The 22844-nt window shown below is 38.5% G+C and overlaps 1 protein-coding gene across 6 annotated transcripts in view; it reads left to right on the top strand.

Moving 5' to 3' along the window:
* lpcat4 (lysophosphatidylcholine acyltransferase 4) overlaps positions 1-15991 on the top strand; it is a 37222-nt gene extending 21231 nt beyond the window's left edge. For 4 of the 6 annotated variants that reach the window (XM_039745992.1, XM_039746004.1, XM_039745983.1 and 1 more), the window contains 11 exons: positions 2316-2428; positions 2555-2615; positions 3974-4032; positions 4713-4747; positions 6257-6311; positions 6886-6968; positions 7233-7358; positions 9548-9701; positions 10219-10317; positions 13508-13649; positions 15255-15991. In XM_039745992.1, coding sequence (XP_039601926.1) covers positions 2316-2428; positions 2555-2615; positions 3974-4032; positions 4713-4747; positions 6257-6311; positions 6886-6968; positions 7233-7358; positions 9548-9701; positions 10219-10317; positions 13508-13649; positions 15255-15460 — 1133 coding nt within the window. In that variant the 3' untranslated portion in view covers positions 15461-15991. Of the gene's footprint in view, positions 1-2315; positions 2429-2554; positions 2616-3973; positions 4033-4712; positions 4748-6256; positions 6312-6885; positions 6969-7232; positions 7359-9547; positions 9702-9846; positions 10318-13507; positions 13650-15254 lie in introns of those variants that run through there. The other 2 variants (XR_005632749.1, XM_039746009.1) reach the window with 2 other exon arrangements.
* Positions 15992-22844: the final 6853 nt, after the last annotated feature.

Raw genomic sequence — 22844 nt, 5'->3', positions numbered from 1 at the left:
TGCTGTCTCTTCTACATGGTGTGACCGAAATATATGCAAGTATTCTTAGGGCTTATTTATACTTCATGCTCAGAAGGCGTACATGCCTGCATCATGGCTGCCACGCGTTCCCAGCATTCATTTGATGCATCCTCTGAGCAGGTCCTCAAAAATTAACGCGACGCGTGCGTGAGTTGCAGTACCAGCAAAAAGTAGGGGGGCGCAGTGTGATAAAAGTTGGAATGTGACGTCAGGGTCTCTTCTTACTATCTACATGTGAAAAAAAGCCACTTTGCAGATCTTACGAGATCGGTGTGCGCGCTTCAAAGTTTGATGAATGGTTCAATGTGGTGAAGCAAAATGCCAACATACAAATACATTCGTGGTGCTTTTATATTCAAGCGTCACATATTCCTGATCGTAATGACACGATACATTTTAAAAGTCTCACATACCGTCGTCTGTGCTGTCTTTTTTCCTATGGCTTCCTCCAGTCCTGACAGCAGCGACAAACAGCACTAGATTGCCACACTGAGCACATTAAATGTCTGATATTCCAACTCTCTGCACATTTAGAATCCTTAGATTTATACTTGATATCACTTTCATGATGAAATGCATTACAGTATGTATGTTACATTTTACAGATAAATCCGTAATTTAGTTTAAATAATGAATGCTGTTAATAATTACACACATGTGGGTTACACAGTGGCAGAGCAGTAGCACTGCTGTCTCACAGGGAGTCACGTCACTGATATTCCCTGCCTGGAGTTTTCATGTTTTCCTGCTGGGTTTCCTCAGTGGGCTCCAGTTTCCTTCCAAAGATATGCAGATTTGGTTATACTAAAATGATGCTAGTGTACTGTATGTGAGTGCTTGCAGTCACCTTGCGATGAACTGAGGCCCCGTCCAGGGATTGTTTCTGCCTCGTGCCCAATGCTAGCTGAAATGGACACACCCCTGGATTGATGTATTTAATCATTAAACATCATTTTCAGAGATATTGTGGTAAGGTGTCATCGGAATTTAATGGGCATTCCAGGCAATTCACAACACAGTGAAGCCGAACCTGTTCTCACCGTGATGATATCTCTCACTGCCACCTGGCGGATTCCTCCAGATTTACATAAAGTACGCTCACAAGTATAAACAGTACAACACTTGCATGGCAGGAGCGTCCGCTGCAGCATGCGTTGCGTCGCGTGAAGTATAACTCCAGCCTTAAATAAATCTCTGCAATGTGCAGTTGAATCACATCTGAATTGTTTGATATGAAATTTAAAAATGTGGAGCAGAGGGGTAAGTCAAGGAAAAATGTGTCTTTGTCCCAAATATTATGGATGGCACTGTACATTTGAAGTGCACATAGAAATATGCTGTTGAGTGGAATGCTGATATTCTCTTCTCCAAACCGCAGTCTCAACATTATATTTTTTATTAGACTAGTTTAGCTTATGATGTAAGCACTAATCCAACCATCAATGATGTCTGTATCAAAATTTAAACAATCCATTATCCAACCCGCTATATCCGAACTACAGGGTCTCGGGGGGTCTGCTGGAGCCAATCCCGGCCAACACAGGGTGCAAGGCAGGAAACAAACCCCAGGCAGGGCGCCAACACACCGCAGAATTTAAACAGTAGTTACAATTTTTTATTCATCCCCTATATATTCCTTATATATTTTGTACAAGCCACCTGTTTGCTGTAGTAAATAAGTGACTTAAATTGAATTTACCATCTTACAGAGTTAGATGTTCAGAATGTTATTATTGAGACTTTGTGAATGAAGTATTAGGCACTCCTTTAGTTTCCATAGCCTCAATCCTTACTGCAGGAAGCAACTTCATAAGGGGGAATGGGAGAAAAGTATTCACTCATCTAAAGCAAAGATTGAATCAGCAAACATTGGTTCAAAATTCCATTGTTTAATCTAGTGTATTAAATCTGTATTACAATATATGATAACCATATTAGTATGATATATGATTAGCTTAGTAGTTATTTTTTATTCATAATAGGTTTAAAAGCTCATTATCGACATGTGTACAAAGTATAGTGAATTTCTTATGTGCACATGCTAATTAACATGTAACATGTCACCACTTTAATAACATTGTTTCTAAAGACCTTTACAGATTAATTGTAAAAAAAATAAGATGCCAAATGTGTATTCTTTCATTTATAAACATTTTCTACGCCAGCAAACCCTGAGAGAACAGCCAACTTCAATACACAAAGTATTCTCTCAATTAAATAAACCTGAAACTCAGTCTCAGCTGTTTCCAGCATGAAAACATAATCTCTTATTACCGTTCAACATTTGTTTTCAGCACTGCTGCGCTTCAGTCAGTCTATTTTGGTGTCACGACAAGATCCAGAGTCACGAAGGAAAGGTGTAGAGGAGCTCAAACGAAGAGTCTGCTCTGCTGGCCGGTGGTCTCAAGTAAGTGCACATCCAGTGGGTCCACCATTGTTGATAGTTTATTTAATGTATCTAACTTCAGCCATTCTTACAAATTAATATAATGGAAAATCTTTCTTTAACCTCTGTTTCCACTATTGTTTGCAGATCCTTATTTTTCCAGAGGGTACCACAACCAATGGGAAAGCTCTTATTAAATTTAAACCTGGTATGTTTCAGTTTTTTAATAGCTTCAGAATTATATTTAAGTTTATTTTCACCAGTTTTTTTAACCAGATGTCTTGTTTTTAACACATTAAGTAGCAAAATTGTTTCTGATTTTTATTCTGTTAATTGGATCACACCTAGAAGTGGGAAAGTAAAGATGTAAAAATGTACTAATAAATATGTTTCTCTTTCTGATTTAAACTTGAAACGTTTGTGTAGTGGCAAGCTAGTGTCTTGGACAGCTTTATTAGTGTACTCCAATTTAACACTATTTTGTTATTTAATAGATAGTCAGACTTCAGCTTTGTATTTTGAAGTACAGCGACTTTGAGGGATGATGAACAGTAGCTTACTCAATTTACTACACAGAATTGTTTTTCAGATGAAAAATAGAAAGGTAATATGGTGGTGCCCCAATTTTATTTCCAGCTAAACAACATTTAACCCTAATTTGAATTCCAGCTGGAGTAGTTTCTGCATAAATGTGTATGTTTCTCTTTCATTCCAAAGACCTGCTTTTGCCTGAACTGGCTAATCCAAGCTAGGCTGGTTGAAATTGTGCACAAGTGTACTTGTGATGTAGTAGCTGCACCCATTGCTGCCAAATGAATTCTACTTTCATCACACCCTGTACAGAAAAATATGAGGTTTATACAGTAGATGAAATGTCTTCAAGTATCAGGTTAATGGAACAAACAAATTTCTGATTAAAGCAAAACAACAAACATCAGTTTAAGTAAACAAATGCACTAAAATTGCGTATTCTGCAATACTGCAATAGAAATTTGACTCTCAATAATTACAGTAAGCAGTATAAATTGATGTTTCTCATATATATATATATATATATATATATATATATATATATATATATATAAGCCCCACTTTGTCACCTGTTATTGCCTAGATGCATGGTTTTGCTGGTCACTTTGGTTTAGGTTTGTAAATTAAGTTGACAATTAAAGAATACTAAAACAATTGTGTAAGTGTTACTTGACATGGATAACTGTCCTTAAAGTTCTCTCTCAGTGGCATTTCATTTGACTGTTTTTTCCAAGTTCTCTATCCATTTAGTAGGTTTTAGGTCAGTAAATAATCTGAATCAATGACTTATTTTTGTTGCATGGGGCCAGAGAAGGAAGCATTAACCCCTGTTTTTACTAGTTTTGTCAATTGCCATGTGAAGTGAGGCCAGAGCTAGTTGCTAATCATTAGATTGTGAATTATAGAGGGATTTTGTAAAGTTACAGAGAAAAATGGAGTGAGTGAGTGCGTGATTTGACTGCCATAATATCGCCAGACAGGGAATGGAAAATTTTATCATGAGTAATGCAAGTACATTTCACATTTTTATTCTAGGGGCCTTCATCTCTGGTGTGCCTATTCAACCGGTGCTCATACGTTATACAAACAAACTGGTAAGTGTTAATGTCTTCTTATGTTCCACTTCCTCCATTATAGCTGTTCATGTCCTACACCAGCAATGTTCTGAATTCAAATGTGTACTTACTTGAAGTCATTGGAAATTCACTTAATGGTAAAAAATAAATAATATACCTTCTATGCAAAATGATCCCAACAACAATTACGTGTACTCATATGACTTAATAAATGAACTGCAGTTCTCTGTCAAATAAGTGGCCAAGAGGACACTTATTCTATCACACCTCAGTCCAACAGAATGTTCTTTATTCATTATTAAGTTTCATTATATTTATTATTGATGAAGTATTAAAGGTTATCAGCTTATAATGATATGATATGATATGATATCAATGGTAATATTTTTAATCCATCCATCCATCAAGGGTCACATGGGAGCTGGAGCCTGTCCCAGCAGGGACTCAAGGCAGGGACAGTCCCTGCACAATGTGCCAGCCCATTGAAGATATTTATAACTGTTTTATATATAATTATGTTTCCATGGCTCCTCACACATTCATTGTTTTCCCAGGTAATCAATCTATTTAAAATACTAATTGGGTTTTTTTTCTTTATGAGAAAAAACAAATAAGACATTATTATAGAAGAGTTACAAGGAATACTGTGATCAAATAATACCTCTGTTTGATGTATTTACAATTATCTTTGTTTTTAGGATACAGTGAGGTGGACTTGGAAAGGAATTAACTGGTAAGATGGAAGACTGATTAATTACTGTAGTGGTGAATATATAAGTAGCATAATAATGGAGAAACAAACGTTATCCAAGGATAAACCTTCCAAATTTCATTCAAAATGGATTCCTTCACAGGGGACAAGATTTGATGTTTTAATAAAGCATTATACAAAATAAGCATTACAATCTTTCTACATTATCAGTGAGCATACATTTGTTGTGAATAATGTCACACACAAAGCTAAAAAAATAAGAGTGTAGGCCTCAGACATAAACAAATAAATTACCAGACGTGCTTTCTTTACAGGTGTCCACTTGGTAGACCTCACCCCGGCAGCATAGCCCCAACCTCAAAAGGCAGGCTTTTTGTCTGTTCAGGTCCAAAAATGGGGCTAAGGCATTTAAATAACAAAACTACAAGGATGTCCAAAAAGGACGAGAGGCAAGCCATGGTCCTCTAGCTCCAAGTTCCTTTATTTATTATTTTTTTAAAGAAAAACAAAAAGGCAAGGAAATAAAAAGGATAAAACAGGCAAATACAAACGAGAAGCCAACACACAGGTACCTTTAGAGCAAAGCTGAGGTTTTAGTCAGTAAATCCAAACAAACCAAACAATCACAAAACAAATGCAATGCCAAATTTCCAGTGCAACTTTACCCTTTAAATACTACTATGCATAGCAAGCCCGAGATTTCAGAGGGAGAGTGGAAGAAAGGATCTAGTTGAAAAATTGAAGTGAGGTTCAGAACTAGAAGAACAACAACCAGCTACCAATGACAAAATAAGAAAAGTCAGAAGAGTTGCAGAGAGTTCAAAAACCAGAGGAAAAAAACATTTAAAAAGAGTTGAAGGGTTTTCTAATCTGTGTAGTCAGATGTGAAAGTATACCCTTAGATGACCTTTTATCCTGTTGCGTTGTGATTGACAGAGCCACGACCTCTGATGACATGTCCACTTCCGAATGTTACTGGCAACAGGAATCAACAATAGTGTCTTTAAAATGGCAGCGATATAACAAGCAAAATAAAACTATAAGTATAATTCAAAAATAACTGAGGCTACTAGATTTGTTAAATCTTAATTAAATTCAAAAGATATTCAAAATTGAAGACCCTGACAAATACCACTGGGGCCAGTACCCGATCTGCAAGATTAGGTGGCCCCACCTCCATTAGGCAGACAACTGACAGAACTACATATATGTAAGAATATAATATAACAATACAAAATATCAAATAAAATGATATTATCCAAAAACATAAGACAATGCAGAATGACATTTTAAAATCAACAGACACACACATTAAACATAGCCAGGGCAACAACCTTTACTGAAACATAACATTTGGCATTAGTGGGAAAGAACTCTATATTACCAACCTGCTCTAACTGTGAAGCATGCAGGTAATCCAGAATTAAAGTAAAGATTTAACCATTGTAACACTGCTATAAGTAAGACTATGTAATCTTTTGTTGCCATAAGATTTTACTGGCAGATTTTTATTGTATCCTTTTTGTTTAGCTTGCAGGTTCTACTTTACACCTTGTCCCAGTTCTACACAAATGTTGAGATTGAGGTAAGGATTTCCTCTAAACACAAAAATAAACAATATCTATCTATCTATCTGTCTGTCTGTCTGTCTGTCTGTCTGACAGACAATTCTGGTTCATAGTTTGCATTCGGTTCACTGTTTTTCTTCTAGGTCTTAGTCTTCCTGGCTAGAGATGAAAAAGAAAAATGGTTAATTGGCATTGTCACTTAATAACGTGTTAACTTTCCCAGCCCTAATTAAGATGTATATTTACCTTGTATTATTTTATTGCCTGAAAGTACAATATCATGTGAGTAGTGTACATTTTGCCGTGGAAAAGGTGTGCTTCCTAAACAGCATCCATACATGTTTCAAAACAGGAGAAAAAGATTGACACATTAGAGAAACAAAACCTCAAGTTGATTTACATGACCATCCATACACACACACACATATACACACATATACATATATATATATTCAGTGAATGTATTACTACATACTTGTATATGTTGAGTGAAGTGATGATATTATATACAGTATGTACATAATCTTTTTGATTAATATGTGAAGAACAACATCATAGAAAAATCTTGTTTTATTTTTTTTGTTACTGTAGTTTTTGCCTGTTTATTACCCAGATGAAGATGAAAAGTCCAACCCTGTTCTCTTTGCAAGCAATGTTCAAAGGTTAATGGGAAAGTAAGCATTTGTATTGTAATCTCTTTCTTGGTTATATGCATTTGATTGTATAGCCTTAATTATTCTACTTGTAAGTTGGTAAATTTTGTTAATGGAATTGGACGCTATAGTTTAAATACTGTTTCCAAAATGAAAGTGAATTACTTGCATGCCTGTGAAACCGTAAGTCATCAAGGCGCAGTGATAGTTTAAGAATTTGCTATTTCATTATGACTTTTAATATGCAGTTTGCATTTTATAAAAACAATTCTCTGCTATTTGTAGGTCTTTGGGAGTTCCTGTAACAGAATTTGAATTTGAATCCAAAATGCCAGTCTTTTGCATTGGAAAGCTAAAACTGCCTCTTGAGCCAAAAGTAAGGGAGTTGGAGGCTGTGCTTCAGTTTTCCAGGTAAAACCACAGACGTTTCATTTCAACAGTGGAATCCTATTGCATTCAAAATATTTTGTGGCGGTAAACTCTTATATTCAATGTGAATTATCTGGAGTGCCAACAGCGGTCACTTCAGCCAGTTGTAAACTGTAAAAGAAAGCTTTATCATTAATCAAGTGGTTTTATTAAATACATATACAGGGTGGTATGAACAAACGAAAATCACAAAGTATGAAACAAAAAATCAAACATGAGCCAACTGCCTGTCTTACCATATAGATATAGGCAGTATATACACAGTTATAGGCATATAGGTTGGCTTATCTACAATCCCAGCTTTCTGGGTACCAAAATAGGCCATGTTCACAAACGTCTGCCTTCCTTCCTTGTGTGTGAGCGTTTGCTCTGTCTCATGGCTTAATATATCATTGACAGAGAGAAGCTTTTAAACCCCATTTGGGTTTACTTCTAAACACCAGTACAGTGTGTTAATGCCATAGTGACCTGTGATGGCCCCTTGATCTACTGATGATTAGCCTGCTGCTACCTGCTGTTTAGGAGTAGTGCTGAATTTCTCCCAGTCATTACTCAGTTTTTAGTGGCGTCATCAGTGGATTCTCAGTCCTGATGTAGCATATACAGAAACAGGATGTGTTATCCTCTAGAATCCTATCTTTCCACATTGCTTACTGAGATGATTTCTTCTTCAAAATTTGAGTTTTCACAAACACAGACTAATGCAGTATAAAATCATGCACTATATATGACACTCTGGGTTGAGATTCTATATATTCTGTCGGACATCGTTTTGGAAGCCTTTGAGATAGTGATAGATCCTCATCCACTTGCCCTTTACAGAAGATGGAACATGCATCATCAGACATTATTCTAATGTTTTGACCTTGGCTGCTGATTAATCCTGCTGAATCAGTTCTTTCTGTGCTCATCTTTGCTTTTATATGCTCAATAGCCACTTTATTTGTCCCACTTACCCATTAACACAAATAGCCTGCTCCTCCAAATTGGATTACATGTTTTCAAAGATACATAAATAAAATGCTTATTATGTACAAGGTGCATAATGTAAGTGATTGTGTCTGTCATTTTTCCTGCTAAACATTGTGCTTCTAGCATCTTAGAAACATCTGTCTTCCTGGGAGTTGCATACACTACCACAACACTACAGAGAATAGTACAGTAATCAGAAAGCTGTAGTTCTTTAGGCAGAAACATCTGAGAATAATGACCAGATTCTTTTAAATGAACCAAAAAGCCACAAATACTCAGCTTTTTACTACACCAGTTAGCAGAAGTGATTATTTAAACACACAATCAAACAGATGGGCTACTGCACCAGAAGACCATACAGTGTTTAATTTGTGTCCGCTAAGCAGACGAAGATGAGACACAGATAGCCACGCAATCATGAAAACTTTACATTTGAAGAATGGAAATGGGTCTGACATGTCTGTTTCTGCTGTGATATCCAAAGGATAGGGTCAGAATTTGGTATAAACTGCTTGAATCCATGGATCCTTCTTATCTTGTATTAGTTTTGCAGGCTACTGATGGCATCCATGGCTTAATAAATTCAGGATGTTTGAGAAACAAATGACTACCTGAGTCTAGGTGGGTCTTTCTAATGTGTGATTTATTGGACATAACAGTAGAAGAAAATCACTGGGAACTGAATCCTGTCCTGTGGTTGGTGTGTGCAGGGCTAGAACCATCCACAGACAGGATCCAAGTTCTTCATCACCATCATCATCATCACACACTCTACCACTCTTCTTCACTCACACTAGGACAATTTAGAGTCATTATTTAAGCTCACAGGCATGCCTTTGGAATGGACCACAGACCTGCAGAAAACCCACAAAGTCTTGTAGGAAACATGCAAAACATCACAGATTGACTTTGCAGCTGGCACAATAATAAACCCAGGAGCGCAGACTTGTGAGGTGAAAACAGAAGAAAAGAAAATTTAAAGTGTAAAAACAAATTGTGTGTTTAATTATTTTAAAATGTAAATGACTACTGTATGTTTCAAGGTGCATTTCAAAAACTAACTCCTAGATGTGGTGGTGAAAGACATTTAAGATTTTTATGTTTAAATAAAATGGAACAATCTTCCATTATTTGCATGTTTCTTGCATTTTGACTTTTATCAGAATATATGTAATTATCTTGTGATTGATACTTCACAGCCATGGGCAACATAATTTACAAATGAACTTAGAAGAGCTGATTGAAAAGTGTCATAAAGGTGTGGGCCCGAGGCTGAGAATGGAGCAGTTCAGTTCCTTGATAAACACACTACCAGAAAATGTCATCCAGAAAATATTCAGCATTTTTGGCAAGGTACAATTACAATTCTTACACTGTTGAGACTGACCTATTTATCTAACTGCCTTTGCCTTGTGGTTGTTAAAGATGTTCTTTGCTTTTGTAGTGACTTTTTATTATTATACTAAGATGTATTCTTCTTTTTTCCTGTTATCTTTAGATCATAACTTGATCACAATGAGTGAAATTCACGACTGAAATTTAGAAGAAAAGTCAAATGATTGTTGGTCTGTTAATTTGTAATTCTTTTGTAGATAACATGGTTTGAATTTTAATTATGCTTTGAGATGTTTTTTCCAACTGGCCAGCTGCCATTTCAGAATGCGCTAGAAGGTGTATGAATTAAATTCATTTTTTAACACGCTTCACTGAATGTTAAACCTTTGCTGACTTTATGCAAGCATATTGTTTGCAGTTGCAAAACTGACATTAGTAATCACTGCATCGGGTTGACAGACATAATCCATCTTTACTTCTCTCAATATTTGGCGAGTCATTTTTTTTATTGTTCTTGTCCCAATGTATATTTCAGGGTCCTGAAGAACATCTCGACTTAAGAGTATTTGTTGTTTGCTTGGCTGTCACAGATCGAAGATGGGCTGTGGATGAAGTGCTGGAACTGGCTTTTAAAGTAAGGCTTGAGTATACATAAGAGACAAGAGTGTAGCTTAGAGGTTTACAAAGTATGCACAAAACATTTATTTTTTATTTCTGAAATCACACTTAAACAATTAAACAAGCAACTGTACTTCATTGTTTTGTAGGAAAAGTGGAATTTTCATAGTTCAGTAAGTCTTTGTTGCCAAGTGTGTTTTATAAAAAATAAACGTATGATTTCCATGACCTCATGCCTCAAGGTAACACTTTACTCAGTCAGAGATTAACAAAGCAGCTATTAAGTTTGTGGATATTGAATGTTATGGATTACTTTAAGATCTACTAGGTAAGGATAGTGTTGATAATGACCTATCATATGCTAAAAGAATTTCTAGGATGTTAAGAAGATATACCGTATTTACACGTGTACCACGCGCACGTTTTTTCCCGAAAATTAGAATTAGAAAATCAGGTGTGCGTCATACATGAGGAACTGTAATTCTGTAATGTTTACTTCTTCTGCTTGGGCTCGCTCACTCTCTTGCTCGCGCTCTCTGTCTCTCTTTCGCACTCTCGCTCTCTCTCTCGCTCTCTCTCTCGCTCTTGTTTTTGAATCAGTTTGGTGTCAACATTCAGCATGGATAGTAGCAAGTGTTTACGCTCCTTCACGGTGGGAGAGAAACTAAAAGTGATTTTGGAAGCAGAGGAGATAGAAAATCAGGCAGCAGGTTGCAAGTACGGTGTTCCAGAGTCATGTGTTCGAGATTGTCAACGGAAGAAAGAAAAACTTTCGTCATGCAACAAAAACAGAAGGGCATTTGGCGGAAAATGTGCCCTAAGCGCTTCCTATACAATAACAACGCGGGTTGTACATGGGGCAAAACTATTTTCGCGATGTTCTTTGTAAAAATTAGGGGGCGCCTCTTACATGAAGGCGCGTGGTACACAAGTAAAAACGGTAATAAGGTAAAATATAGAAGACAGTGTGATTACTGTTCCTGTTGTTCAAAATAGCATTTCAAGCACATAATTTAGCAAAGATTGATCGATCAGATTTCATCCAGTAATTTGCCTTTAGAGGATGATGCAGCTGCAATTGTGCTTGTTAAAAGTGCCAATATGGAGGTCAAGTTGGATGTAAGCCAGAAGAGTTCATCGGAGTTAAACAGTGTCTGGTGCCGCTTGAGGGAGCATGGGTCCATTTAAGACTGCCTTCAATTCTTGTCCGAGTCGTGTTCTTACAACATTAATCGTCTTCATACTGAAGAGACAGGCATATGCACCTAGTTGTCAAAAACATTGGGGGGCAAAACATTATAGGCTACAACATGAATAATAATTAAGTTTGGTCACATTCAACAAACTTAACTGCCTGAGTTCAGAAATGAGTCATTTTTATTGAAGGATTTAGGCAGCTGCTCATTTGATAAGCTCTCTGACCCTGTGCATTGAGATGATGATGTGTTGTCTGCATATCCTGACATGAACACAGTAAACAGGAACCACGGTAGATGTTTAAAGATGATTGACATATTTCAGTTGTATCAAATTTTGGATTATGGGTAGGTCAGTTTGCTTCAGGGACCTAAATTCAATTTGTCTGTTTATGGTTTATGGGGCTGTTATGACACGATTGTGGTTTTTCTGTCCCTGTCACTGTAGGCTAACAGCTAGGCTGACATGTCAAACCCAGGTCCACCTTTATAAGTAGCCTGTAGCAATATGTAGACTCCCACCCATCCAGTATGGTGATGTAACAGACTGAATACTCCCCACAGACAGCACCTAAGGAGGCAAGGAAGGCATTTGTAAAGTTATAATACCTCTCCTACTTAAAAAAATAAAACATGGTAGTACACAAAGCACCAGTGCATTAGTTACATAATTAACCAAGAAGACCATTTATACTTACTCAGTAGTCACTTCTTAACTCATCTGACTGTAATAAAAATCTACAGCCACTTTGCCTCTTGTTTGAGATTTGGCTTAATGTGGCTGTGCTGCATGTTTTGTAAATAAACGTATCTGAAATTGGACTGTAGAGCTGATTTAGTGGATTTTACAGTGGTGTCTTCTGTAAAGAATGGTAATCAACCTAGACCTCCACGTTTACATTTGCAGTGCACCATGTAATGCATATGTCTGTTATATGCCATTTGGCATGGGATTCATAAAAGCAGTGTTAATGTTTGTGATGCGCCATCTATTAGAATGACAAATACAATACATTTTATTACTAAAAATGTTTGTGAGGCACCATCTTTTGGAATGTCAGAGGCATAGCAACTGGGCAGAAACACTTTTATTGAGGTGAATTGATATTGTCACCACCAGAGTGTGATCCTATACCCCATATCCTTCAGACACCACTTCCCACAACAGTTCCAGGTTAATGGCAGCATCTACTCCACTCCTCTTCAGGTCTGTCCATCGACTCCAATCAAACCCTTGAGTTAAGGGAGGTGGCTCCTTTTATGCTGGACCTGGTGAGCATTTCTGGAGGCATAGCCACCCACAGATGAAGTGCCTTCGGGTCAGGCAGACCCCAGTCCAGATAGGGGTGCTTATTAGGAGTAGGGCCCCCTGGCCACACTCATGGCGTCCATCAGGGTTGTACTTAAAGACTTCAATTGACAAGTTCCCCTACTGGTATGTATGTGGGTGTTCTTAGCCCCAGGATGTTGCTACCTGGCAGCTTGGGGGACGAAACAGTGCCGATAGCCATTATTCTCCTGTTACTCCATTTAATGGGGTTGTTGTTAGGCCAGTCCCACCCGGCAGTCCATAACTACACAAACACACTGTATATATATACACATACTACCAGTCAGAAGTTATTAAACACTCCCATTTATCAAAATTTGTATTGAAATTTAAGCACAATTTAAATTGCATTTAGCCTGAAATTATACAATTAAAAAGGAAGAAACTTTCAGAGGTTAAATAAAAAAGTTCAGGATACCAAATACAGAATAATAGTGTAATTTTGAATTTCATACCAAAAGGCCTTTTTTCAGGGAACCAACTTACAGCTGCATTTATACAGACTGAGAGTTTGTAAGTAATAAACAAAAGTCAGAAATCTTGTAGGAATTGTTTGTACCACCTTTCAAGGCTTAACTAACACCTAATGCTGCAGAAAAGTAAATGGTCCGGCATCCATGTCTAAAGTTCATACTGCTGATGTTCAAAGTATTAAAATATTTTTTTTTCTTTTACTTCAGCTTTTTGATGGTGATAGAAAAGGCTACCTGTCAGAAGATGAGTTTGCCTCATTTCTGCAGTCTTTACTGACCTGCCCTGACTTAGACTCCGCAGAGATATTTCAGGAGACGTACAAGAAACAACAATCCAGACTGACTTTGGGTGAGATGTTCAATTATGCTGGAATGTGGATATTTTAAACTCAGCTGAATTTCTGTGGGAAGGATTTTGCACTTGTGTTTGAACTTTAGAATGCCCATTTGCTGCTGTATCATATGGGCCCTGAAATTCATTTAGTGAGAAGATTAAGCACAGTACAGTTTATTTATTGTTGTGAACTGACGTATTCTCGTTATATTGATGTAGCAATACAATATACTGTAAATAGAAACAGATGCGGAAATGAAGATTGACATTTTTTTGTATGCACACAGTTAATGTTGAACACCTTCACTAATGTGAGAAATGTTTCATATTCATCAAGAAACATAACCATCATGGGAAATGTTCTTCTTGCAAGTGAAAACCTGCTATCAGAATTGTGAAAAGCACAGCGTATATTTTCCAATTAATTTCCAAAACCTGTTTATTCTGAGCATAATTGCCAAGAACAGGAGCCTGGGCAGCAGTGACCACAGGGCAGGGACTCCTTCTGTTTTATAGAACACATACAAAAAAAAAAGCCACACAATTTAATCCTAAACTACTATATGGGCAAAATGGACTTTTTAAGTAAAATTGGTATCACATTTCCACCTACCATTATTGAAATAAACGTTTTTGTTCAAGTTGAAATGAACACACATCATGTGCAACTTTTTATTAACCTTGTGTAAGATCTAGTTAAAAAAAAAAACATTTAAATGAAAAATAGATCAAAATTAGAAAAAAATGTTAAGAATTTAAAACTTACATCTTGCTTGCATATGAGGGTACCCCCCTTTTCATGAACATTTTTGATTATAGTATTTCTGACATTTTTATCACTCTTTTTTGCAGACAGTGACTTTTTGTAGTCACAGTCTGGGGTCATTGCTGGCCATGAACCTTCCTTGCCTTTTAAATCATTCCTTGTTTAGCTTATCCATGTGATTCAAATCACTTCTGTGTTGAAAGGTGATTTTTTTTTTAACCTCAGCTTTCTGGAAGGAAGCAATGTCTTGAATTTTAGTGCTATTCATTTTCCCCCCTAATGTGGTCAGAGCCTGTCCCCATAGAAGAGAATCATTTTCTGGTACCGCCATACTTAATAGTAGGTGTAGTGTTGTTTGGTTGATGAGTTGCTTTGCCTTTGTCCCAAGCACATACTTTGGAATTAAAGCAATTCATTTCTGTCATGGACCCCTTCCTGTCTTCCAACATGGTTTTTGGAAGAGTGACTGAGAATATAAACTTGGGTGTTCTTTATAGTGTGAAGTGGCTTCCATCTTGAACTGTACCCCACAGCTCAGGCTCAATAAGTATGGCTGTGATATGCAGGGAGTGGCCTGCTATCTCCCAAAACTCCCAAGGCTCTCTGTATCTTTTAACAGGAAGGAACAATATTTGTTCTATAAATTACTCTGTTGTCAATGCATTTCATTAAATCTAAGTAAGTGTTAGTAAACATGTGCCTTGTTATTTATGCAAAGACAAAAAGCCTAAAGGATAATCATGACTTATACAGAGACAAAACCAGTGATCTGTGGTCACAACAAATATTTCCAGATATTATCCGTCTGTATAGAATGCTCATTAGTTGCTAACGTTCTTTCTATTTATTTGCAGAAGAAGTCAAGGAGTTATTTAAGTCTCAGCAGTACCGGAGACTTTTTACATGTTACCTGAGGCCTTTGTCTACAATGCCAGAGAAGTCAAGCTCCTCTCTGAGACATATGACAGCTCTGGAAAGTGACGGGTCACAAAAAATGAAGGCCGTGTCCAGTAGAGGTGAATCAAGTGGAGGTGTCCCAGATGATAAAAAGGGACACTGAAATATTCACAGCCTCTACGAAATTGTTAATGCTGCTAGAATGTAAGCCACAAAATACAGAAATTTGTGCACAAACAGTATTTTCTAATTTTGTACATATTTAAATTTTTTATTTTTTAAAAGAAATATTCTACTTTTGCAAAGGAACAATATTCTCAGGGTTAACTTACAGGTGCATTCAGGTATAGTAGCGTTCTTTTATATTTGATGATCATTTTTTTCTAATGTTTCTTATTGTGTAAAATGTGTTATATGTTATTTTTATGGTGCTGCAAAGAAATTTGATTTATTAAAAATACGTTTTATAGAAATATGTCCTTTTAATAATACATGTTATAATGCTGCTCATTTATAGAATCTTCTATTAAAGACAACATTATGATGGAATTAAGAGCAATGTTCAGCAGCACGTTTATTTTCAAGCTGTCATACTGTGCAATAGGGCTGTTACACTCAATACCACTTTGAATGTCTTTGATTGTGTTTTGTAGACTGAATATTCAGAACTAAATTAAATCTTGAATGTTTCGCTGTACACCTTTGTGGAATGTTCATATCGTATTCACTCATTCGTGTTGCTGTTATCGTTAAAAAATAAAATGAGCATTGTGTACCCAGTGAGAAACAGCAGCTGTTTCCTTTTGAACTGTAATGTGCTACATGGAGCATCATTATGGTTACCTCCACTTTTCCTTTCAGCCAAAGGAACCGTCTGGCACGTGGCTGTAAAAGTACAAACTTCAGAGTATCGCATGTGTAGCAGAGAAGTACACACTTTGTACTGTGGGTCTCTTTCTGTCACGCAGGTAGAATCCTTACTTAAACTACTGCTGATTGCGCTAACACTTTACACAGAGTGGTGGCTCTGAGGCTAAGGATCTGCGCTGGTATCCCCAAAGTTGCCGGTTCAAATCCCCGTCACTGCCAATAGAGATCCTACTCTGCTGGGCCCTTGAGCAAGGCCCTTAACCTGTAATTGCTCCAGGTGCGGTGTACAATGGCTGACCCTGCCCTCTGACCCCAAGGGGTATGTGAAAACTAACAAATTAATAATATGAGAAATTGTATAAGGCGAAGTAAAGAACAAAAAAAAAAAAAAGCTGCTAAGTTAGCTTCTTCAAGGTTTTTCTGCCCACTGGGGTTAGAGCCCATAATGTATTTGCCACTCTCTTCTGTATGAACTGGGGTGGACCGTTACCTTCTTTATACATGGAACAATTGAATGTACTAAATATCACAGTATTTATTACTTTATTAATAAGTAATGTTCTCAACCTTAGCCCATTAGGGTGTTGTGGGCAGCAGGGCTGAAAGTCTATCCTGGCAGAATTGGGTGTAAGGTAGGCATTATTTTTGGACAGGGTTGCCAGTTCATTACACAGATCATTTGTTCTCACACCCGCACACAGCCAACTTGGATTTGCTTGTTAGCTTAACCTGCACATCTTTGGGATGTGGGGGGAAAACGCATGCAGACACGGAGAGGGTGTGCAGTAACCAGACATGAGATTCAAAGCCAGGACACTGCATATGTGAAGCAGCAGCTGTCCCGTTTTTGTTGTTCCTTAATATTATATTTTGCAGATGACTCTACTCAAAAAAGCACAGTAATTCATTAAAAAATGTAAGCTATTAGCAGACAAACTCAAAATGTAATAAAAGGGACAAAACATATCTTTAAAGTAGAGCGTTGGACACCTAGCAGTGTGGTTATTTCCAAGTCCAAATAAAAAACTCACCTGGTTAATGGCGTCAATGGAGATAAAAATCCTGGAAACACGGTGACAGATCTCAGACCTCGTGAATGGTTTGCGTTTTCAAGGTACATTCCATGTGTTACATTTATCTGACAGCCGCAGTGTTTTATGCACATCCTAGTAGTAAAGGCCTGTGAAGTATAAGCACTTCTTCATTTGTGTACCCTGCGCAGAAGGAATAAATCTGACCTTCAACAAAATTATCAACCAAAGAGTACACCCAGAAACATGTTGGGGCTGCAAAACATTATACAGGGTGAGCCAAAATAAGGTACCACATTTCTCAAGGTCATTGCATGAGGTAGAGGCAGCCGAGTGGGTTGGGGTGGGGGGTCCTTTGATAGGCGATCCCTTGTAGTTTTCAGTGGGCCACATGCCTTGGTTCGGTGCTCACCATGCCTTTGCTGTCGAACTGTTCTTCGAAAACAACAAACCCATCATCACTACGCAACACGCCTTCCGAACGCACTTCAGCATTCCTCCTAACGGTGACGTCCCAAATCGGAAAACAATTCTTGAATGGTTGCCTAAATTTGGACAGACAGATGTAACATTGAACAGAAAATCTCTAGGCCATCCTTGGACTGTACGAACACCTGAAAACATCCAAGCTGTAAGGGCATCAATTTTGCAATCTCCTATAAGTTCAGTGTGTTCTGCCTTATGCATTTCCAGCACATCTTTGAGGAGGATTTTTCATGAGGACCTTAATTTCAATCCATACAAAATGATGGTGGTGCAGGAATTCACTGAGAGAGACTGGGAGAGCCGTAGAGATTTGTGTGTGAACATTCTGCAAACCGTTCATCGAGATGCCATCAGCCTATGCAGCGAAGAGGTACATTTCCATTTGAATGGTTGCGTAAATAAGCAAAACTTTTGTTATTGGGCTGAAACCAACCCTCGTGAACTTCTTCAGAGACCCCTGCACAGTGAGCGTGTTACAGTTTGGTGCGCCACTGCAGAATTTGGCATTGTAGGCCCTTACTTTTTTTGAGGAGGGGGAGCAAAGGTCACCATCAATTCAGAACATTACATTGAAATACTAGAGAAATTTTTTGCGGCCCCAACTAGAAGAAATGGATGTGGTGGATGCCTGGTTTGAACAGGATGGAGCAACAGCTCATACGGCATGGAGATCCATGCAAGTTTTCCAGGAGATGTTCCTGGGGAAGCTGTTCTCCCTGAGCAGTCATGTCGGGTGACCTTTACGTTTGCCTCATCTCGCTCCATGCAATTTCTTCTTGGGTTACCTCAAGTCAAAGGTATACACTCACCAACCTGAAAACCTTGAAGCCCTCAAGGACGCTATTCGCCACATCACCGCTATTCCCCTTGAAATGGCCGAACGAATCATGCAAGCGTTCAGAAATTGTCTTAAAGTGTGTATCGCTAATGATGGCCTCCACCTTGAAGACATCATTTGTAAAGCACAGTGAAAAAAGTCTGTTTTGTATTCCCTTTCTTGTGTCGTAATGAAATTTATTTTATCTATCATCTTTGTAGAATAAACGTTTGAAGTGTGGTACTTGTTTTTGGCTCACCCTGTAGTAGCACTGGGTGATGTGTAAAATTCTCAGGTGGATCGATTGTCCCCATAAACATCGCCAGTAGTTTTTTAGAGGGGAAGGGAGGGCAGCTTAGTGGGATTCAGCCTGACCATGTTACCTGAGTAAGCCAACATTGCTTTTCTGTAATTCGTGTAATTTTCAATTGTTGTCATTGTTTGAATGCAGGGGTATTAACAAATACCTTGTTTCATATGAAAAAGCACAAATGGGTGGCTAAGAAGAACCCAAACACCAATCCCAACACCAACCGCCTACTTGGCAACATTTGCCTTCAATATAAGTAAGCATGATGAACAGAAAAATGTACCCCAAGTTGTTTTTTGGCTAAGTAGAAAAGTGATTGTTGCAAATACAAACATTTCACAAACAAACTCAAGAGTGTTGCTACCACAAGCATTTAAAGGCTTGTCTCACTGGCTGTTAATTTTATTGGTGCTGCAGGGTTTTTAAAAAAGCACAGAATATAAGCTGTCCAGTGCAAGATGGGCATAAAAGTATCACAGCAACTTCATGTTATTTGTGAAAAAATGTTTGTGTTATTCATCATCTCCAAAGTGTCGTTTTAAAGCACGAGTGTTTATCTTGCTAAGCCACATCCGTCAGTCAGCTTTCAACTCGTCCAAAATGACACACCTGGACAGAAGATAGTCAGTTATAGCCTGGACATAAATTAAGTGCCATCCGTTTGTGTTTTAATAATCCGTGTTACGTACATTTTGGGGCAGTGACGGACGTGTGAGCCATCGAATTCCCCACTGCGCCAAGTCACTTCTCTAGTGGGAGCCTGACGTAAGTCTCCTGCAGAAAGCACAACGGTGATGGCTGACTGATAGTTTGTTCATTCCAGAAGGCTGGAATAAGTGGTGAGATACTATAAACTCTATCTGTTTAAGACTGCTTTTCTCTTTCATTATAATTGCACTGTCTGATTTTAATTTTTGTATTTTTAGTTTTGTTTATAAAGTGTGTTCTGTCTATTGTTCTGTGTCCTGGAGTGTTTAGAAAGGCACTTATAAATATATAAAAATGTATTATTATAACGCCGGCTGGGACACACCTTTTGACAAGAGTACATTTTCAAAATCTCCTTTCTTTTTTGTTGGACAGCCAGAGAGGTTGCAGTCTTTGACAAATAGTGGGTAGCAGTAACGGTCTCACATGTCTGCTGCTCGCGTATGTGGATTTCACTTTCACTAAACAATAAATCTTTTAATTCTCGCGGATAGGCCTCTTCATTGGGAAGAAACACTACTTTTCCCTGATGGCAACACAAATAAGACGACCTATAAGTCTCCGACTTAAAATTTAAAACCAAACAATATATTCGATCTCTTTTCGGTGTTCCGTTATTTCACCAAGTAATAATTTCTGTTTGTTTGCACTAATGCGATCTTTACTGTCATTTTTTTAAGACTTTTGAATTTTAGTACTTTCATTACCTCTAATCTGCTCTGCATGTGTATCGCGCAAACGTTTTTGAATTCTTTACAACGTTCTACTTTGTCTTCTACTCTTTGTCTTTTATTTCCAGCCCCGGGCGTGGTTAAATCTCTTGGCACAAAGTCTCGTCTCGCGGGACATGAAAGTATGCCTCTGAAAAAGTCACGTCTTGTCCCAGGCTAAAAAGTCTTGTCTCATCCCAGGATTTTTTATTATAATAGAGAGAAATTGTAAACAGATTTGTATCTTTCTGTTCATGTGCCCAGTGTAAAGTGGGCATTTATAATCTGTTTAACGATCGGCAAAGGAAAATCCATCCGCAATATAAGTGATGATGGCCTGTCAGCACAAGCCTACCTCACGGGATGTTTTGTTTTCTTGCCATACTTTGATAGAGATTATAATGGTATGGCTTCTTTAATATTAGTTCTATGACACGAAGTATGAAATTAAATAGGTATTTATTATAAATTATAAAATTATTATAAATAGGTATTTATTATAAAAGCAGCACATCAGTGCTCTCTTTTGAAGTTGTGGTGTGCACACATAGGGAAACATACTCTACATTAGGGGTCTCCAGCTCTGGTCCTGGAGCAGGGCCATCTTAACTCTTTGAGGGCTGGATAATTTTTTCCAAAAAACATAGTTTCTGAAAAGAAATTTCACACAGAAATCAACATTAAACGTATGTTGCTGCATGCTGTGGCTGCCAATTTGCTAAGAATGTGCGGCAGACTTGCTGCCAGGCTGTCTTTGCATAGCTGGGGCAGCAACAGCGGTCACGGTCGCAGTACACTGCAATCTGGTTTCTACCTCCTATCGTTCTTAAGTGGCAGTCCTCCCTGGCGAACATTCCCGTAGCCGTGTCAGCTACACGAACCTGTTCAGCACCACGATTAGCTGGGGACCAGTCAGCTGAAGCTGGAACCTCACATTCATTTTTGATCACTTGTATCAAAATCAGAGTCTAATAAGTCATAGTCTAGTTCAGAGATAATAGGCAAAACGTCAGAGTATTTTGCTTTACGCATTCGCTTTGATCTCTCACCATTATGTCAGTGCCATTTTTGCTGCTGTTTGCGCCTTGCTATTCACACGAGAGCAGGAAATCTTGGTGAAAACCAATGAAGCTAACTTTCCCTCTAGCAACAAAAATCCACCTAAAACGTAACAGCAGGTTTGGTCACAGTTTACAGTCAATTACCACCGTCAGCTCCTCCTTTTGACAAAAGTCGACATCCGCCCTGAAAGATTTAATGCATGGGTACACTGGGCAGTTGCCCGGGGGCTTGTGCTAATCTATGTGTGTTGTGACTTGTTGATTAATCTTTGCTGTACAGCATGTTTTTTAATGTTTAAACACTTATTTTGCTGGAAGCACCAATACAATAAGTATAAGTATAGTATAATTTAATAGTTTAGTTTTATCAATTATTTACATTTTTATTCCTGTGAGTAGTTGTGTAAGTAGAGGCCCCAGTGCACTGCTTTGCCCCAGGGGCTGCTACTTGATTGAAATGGCCAGTCAGCAGTTTCATTCTGTGGACGTGCTCGCCCCCCTTGTCTATCAGCGGCTAAGTGAGTTTCTCTCTCGTTTGTCTTTTCTCGGTGATTTCACTTTGGTGACAGAGTCGCTTTCTTTCAGCTTCATGCTACAGCCCAGAACTTCTTTCTTCTTCCGACTTGCTAACTTAGGAACGCCTTGCCGGCTCTTTCAACTTCATGCTGTAGCCTCGCACTTCCAGGCTGGACAGACAGACGCACACACTTCCACGTGTAGACGTTGTGGCAAGCGACTGGGGGTGGCACCCAGCCGGGATGCCTGGAAAGACCAGAGGAGGGATTACGCCTCCTCCAGACCACGAGCGGGCGACCGCCCTGGTGGCTTTGGGGACCACGGGAACTGAGCTTGGAAGCTCAACCCTATAGGGGCCTGTGGTCACCGCCAGGGGGCGCCCCAATGCCTGGAGAGCCCTGGTCCTCAGCACTTCCACCACACCCGGAAGTGGGGGGAAGATGACCAGGGACACCTGGAGTGCTTCCGGGTGCACAGCCGGTACTTCCACCACACCGCGGGGTGCCGGGAGAAGATTATCAGGTGGCACCTGGAGCACGTCCGAGTGATTATAAAAAGGGCCACCTCCCTCCATTTGATGGCTTGAGTCGGGAGCGGAGAAGGACGGAGCTCAGGAGGAGAGGAGTGGAGGTGGCCTGAAGAGAGAGAGGCATTTTGGATAGGCCTGGACTTTGGGGGAGTTTTGGGGTTGTGTGTCACTTTATTTGTAAATATGTACAGTAAACGTGTATTGGTGTTTGAGCCATCGGTGTCCGGGCCACCTACCACAATGTTTATATATAAGATGTTTTCATTAATTAGCAGCCAAACAATACTGAAATATAAAGGAGCCAACACATGACCAGCTAAATGGTGTCCATTATACAATATCAGAAAATAAAGAGAGGGGACAGTCTCAGTAATGTGGACGAGCTCAAGTCCATAAAATATTTTGATGGGGGTCTTAGAAAAAAATTTGGAAATGTCTGCTGTTGGAGAAGAAGAGCCCAACAAGCCATGGTTTTGAATAACGGGTTTAATTAACAACAAGAATGGGCT

The sequence above is a fragment of the Polypterus senegalus genome, chromosome 1 (assembly GCF_016835505.1).
Source record: "Polypterus senegalus isolate Bchr_013 chromosome 1, ASM1683550v1, whole genome shotgun sequence".
Taxonomy (NCBI): domain Eukaryota; kingdom Metazoa; phylum Chordata; class Cladistia; order Polypteriformes; family Polypteridae; genus Polypterus; species Polypterus senegalus.
Note: the sequence above shows the minus strand (reverse complement) of the source record. Positions and strands in the feature narration are given on the sequence as shown.